The sequence below is a fragment of the Aedes albopictus genome, chromosome 2 (genome assembly GCF_035046485.1).
Source record: "Aedes albopictus strain Foshan chromosome 2, AalbF5, whole genome shotgun sequence".
In the NCBI taxonomy this organism is placed as follows: Eukaryota; Metazoa; Arthropoda; class Insecta; order Diptera; family Culicidae; genus Aedes; species Aedes albopictus.
In genome coordinates, this window is record NC_085137.1 from 440855436 (window position 1) to 440858885 (window position 3450).

Sequence of the window (3450 nt, forward strand, 5' to 3'; positions counted from 1 at the left end):
ACAAGTTCTTCTGGGAATTGTTCCAACAGTTCCTCCAGGAAGTGCTCCAGAAGTTCCTCCGGGAATTCTTCCAGAAGTTTCTCCGGGAATTCTTCTAGAAGCTTCTCCGGGAATTCTTCCAGAAGTTCCTCCAGGAATTCTTCCCGAAGTTTCTCCGGGAATTCTACCAGAAGGTCCTCCGGGAATTCTTCTAGATATTCCTCCGGGAGTTTTTCCACAAGTTCTTCTGGGAATTGTTCCAAAAGTTCCTCCAGGAAGTCCTCCAGAAGTTCCTCCGGGACTTTTTCCATAAGTTCATCCGGGAATTCTTCTAGAAGTTTCTCCGGGAATTCTTCCAGAAGTTCCTCCGGGAATTCTTCCAGAAGTTTCTCTGGGAATTCTACCAGAAGTTCATCCGGGAATTCTTCCAGAAATTCCTCCGGGAGTTTTTCTAGAAGTTCTTCTGGGAATTCTTCCAAAAGTTCCTCCAGGAAGTCTTCCAGTAGTTCCTCCGGGACTTCTTCCAGAAGTTCCTCCGGGAATTCTTCTAGAAGTTTCTCCGGGAATTCTTCCAGAGGTTCCTCAGTCAATTCTTCCAGAAGTTCCTCCGGGAATTCTTCCAGAAGTTCCTCCGGGAATTCTTCCAGAAGTTCCTCCGGGAATTCTTCCAGAAGTTTCTCTGGGAATTCTACCAGAAGTTCATCCGGGAATTCTTCCAGAAATTCCTCCAGGATGCCTTCAAGAATTTCCTCCGGGAATTCTTCCAGAAGCTCCTCCGGGAGTTCTTCGAGAAATACCTCCGGGAATTTTTGCACAGATTCTCCAAGAATTTTTCCAGAAGTTCCCCTGGAAATTTTTCGAATAGTTCCTCCGGGAACTCTTCTAGAAATTCCTCCGGGGCTTCTTCCAGAAGTTCCTCCGGGAATTTTTCACCAAAAGTTCCTCCGGGTATTCTTCCAGGAGTTCATACGGGAATTCTTCCAAAACTTCATTCGGGAATTCTTCCAGCAGTTCCTCCGGGAATTCTTCCAGGAGTTCATCCGGGAGTTCTTCCAAAAGTTCCTCCGGCAATTCATCCAGCAGTTCCTCCGGGAATTCTTCCAAAATTTCACTCGTAAATTCTTCCAGCAGTTCCTCCGGGAATTCTTCCAGAAGTTCCTTCGGGAATTCTACCAGAAGTTCATCCGGGAATTCTTCTAAAAGATCCTTTGAGAATTCTTATACAAGTTCCTCCAGGATGCCTTCAAGAAATTCTTCGAGGAGTTCATACGGGAATTCTACCAGGAGTTCCTCCGGGAATTTTTCCAAAAGTTTCTCCGGCAATTCTTCCAGAAGTTACTCCGGGAATTCTCCCAAAATTCCATTCGGGAATTCTTCCAGCAGTTCCTCCGGGAATTCTTCCAGGAGTTCATCCGGGAGTTCTTCCAAAAGTTCCTCCGACTATTCTTCCAGCAGTTCCTCCGGGAATACTTCCAGGAGCTTCTCCGGGAATTCTTCCAAAATTTCACTCGGAAATTCTTCCAGCAGTTCCTCCGGGAATTCTTCCAGAAGTTCATTAATGAATTCTTTCAGAAGTTCCTCCGGGAATTCTTCCAGAGGTTCCTCCGCGAATTCTTTCGGAAGTTCCACCGGGAATTTTTCTAGAAAATCCTCTGAGAATTCTTCCTCAAGTTCATCTAGGGTGTCTTCAAGAATTTCCTCCGGGAATTCTTCCAGAAGTTCCTCCGGGAGTTCTGCGAGAAGTTCCTCCAGGTAATTTTCAGAGTTTCTCCAAGAATTCTTCCAGAAGTTCATTAATGAATTCTTCCAGAAGTTCCTCCGGGAATTCTTCCAGAGGTTCCTCCGGGAATTCTTTCAGAAGTTCCACCGGGAATTTTTCTAGAAGATCCTCTGAGAATTCTTCCTCAAGTTCATCTAGGGTGTCTTCAAGAATTTCCTCCGGGATTTTTTCCAGAAGTTCCTCCGGGATTTCTTCTAGAAGTTTCTCTGGAAGTTCTTCCAGAAGTTCCTCCGGGAGTTTTTTTTATTATTCAATCACTTAACTTTATTTACATTTTTTTTTTGTCCAATAGGGCACGTGAGCGCTTCCAATTGGCCGCTGCACTTACAGGGGATAGACAAAATGATCGGGACAGGCAAAATTTTCACTTTTCAAAAAATGTTCAACTAGCTGTAACTTTCCGAAAAGTGCATCAAATATTCTCAAATTTTTACTGTGAGTTCATCAACTAGTTGTGTATCAGTGGTCAAAATTTGAGAAAAATCGGGCTATTCTCCACGAAGTTATAAAGATTCTTAGAAAAGGTAAAATTATCCGATAGCCAACTTTGAGCTGTTATATCTCCGGATTCAATGAACCGAATGCAATGAAATTTTGACCATTAATGACTTATATAATGAACTATGAAAAACCGTTAACTAAACTTAAAATTCTTAACACGGAAGAAAATTATTGCGATTAGATTTTTTTCTAATAAAACACAAAAATATCCAAAACTTCAACATCGTATCAAAATTCAAGATGCAAATCATAGTTTATTTAATTCCCCTCTAATTGACTTATATATAAATGTGTTTTGAGGGAAAGTAACAACATAGCCGCCAACAAATTGAAAAAGTAATGGAATACATATTAAAAATAGACCAATTTCCTAAAATATCGTGAAGAAAATAAAATCGCTATAACTTTTTCTCTTGTTGAAAATTTCTAGTTAAGTTAAATGTTTTTTAGTGTTCATTATATAAGTCATAAATGATCAAAATTTCATTGCAATCGGTTCATTAAATCTGGAGATATAATAGCTCAAAGTTGGCTATCGGATAATTATACCTTTTTCAAGAATCTTTATAACTTCCTGGAAAATGGCCCGATCTTTTCCAAATTTTGACCACTAATACACAACTAGTTGATGAACTTACAGTAAAAATTTGAGAATATTCTATGCACTTTTTGAAAAGTTACAGCTAGCTGAACATTTTTTGAAAAGTGAAAATTTTGCCTGTCCCGATCATTTTGTCTATCCCTACACTTTGCACAGCGCCCAAATGCATTCAATTCTAATTCTTATATTGTGGAGCCGCGTAGCCGTGCGGTTGGTTAGGGTCACCATAAAATAACATATTTCATTATGCTGTTGACATTCTCTTCTGCTTGGGATTCTAGAACTTCTTCAGGGTTTCTTATAGACAATCCTGGAGGATTCCTGCATGTATTTTCCCAGAAAAATAATTCTTAAATTCTTCTAAAGACATCCCTTTTGGATTTCTTCCTGGACTTCTTTATTAAGATACATTTTCTAGGAATAAAAAATTTAAAACGCGTTTCTTCAGGTACTCTTACCGGAATTCTTCCAGAATTACGTCCATCGATTGCTGTAGCAGTCTCTCAGGAAATCCTCCAAGAATTTTACTAAACGGGTTCTCTAGGTATTTTACTAAAATATCCTCAATGAACGTTTCTAGAAATTCTTC

The 3450-nt window shown here is 39.9% G+C and overlaps 1 protein-coding gene across 1 annotated transcript; it reads left to right on the top strand.

Moving 5' to 3' along the window:
* Positions 1 to 201: 201 nt before the first annotated feature.
* Positions 202 to 1069, top strand: LOC109397369 (uncharacterized protein DDB_G0271670-like; the record flags this gene model as incomplete). The annotated part of the gene is made up of 2 exons (XM_029869376.2): positions 202 to 710; positions 979 to 1069. Coding segments are annotated over 2 exons (600 nt in total), but the record flags the coding sequence as incomplete, so codon positions are not given.
* Positions 1070 to 3450: the final 2381 nt, after the last annotated feature.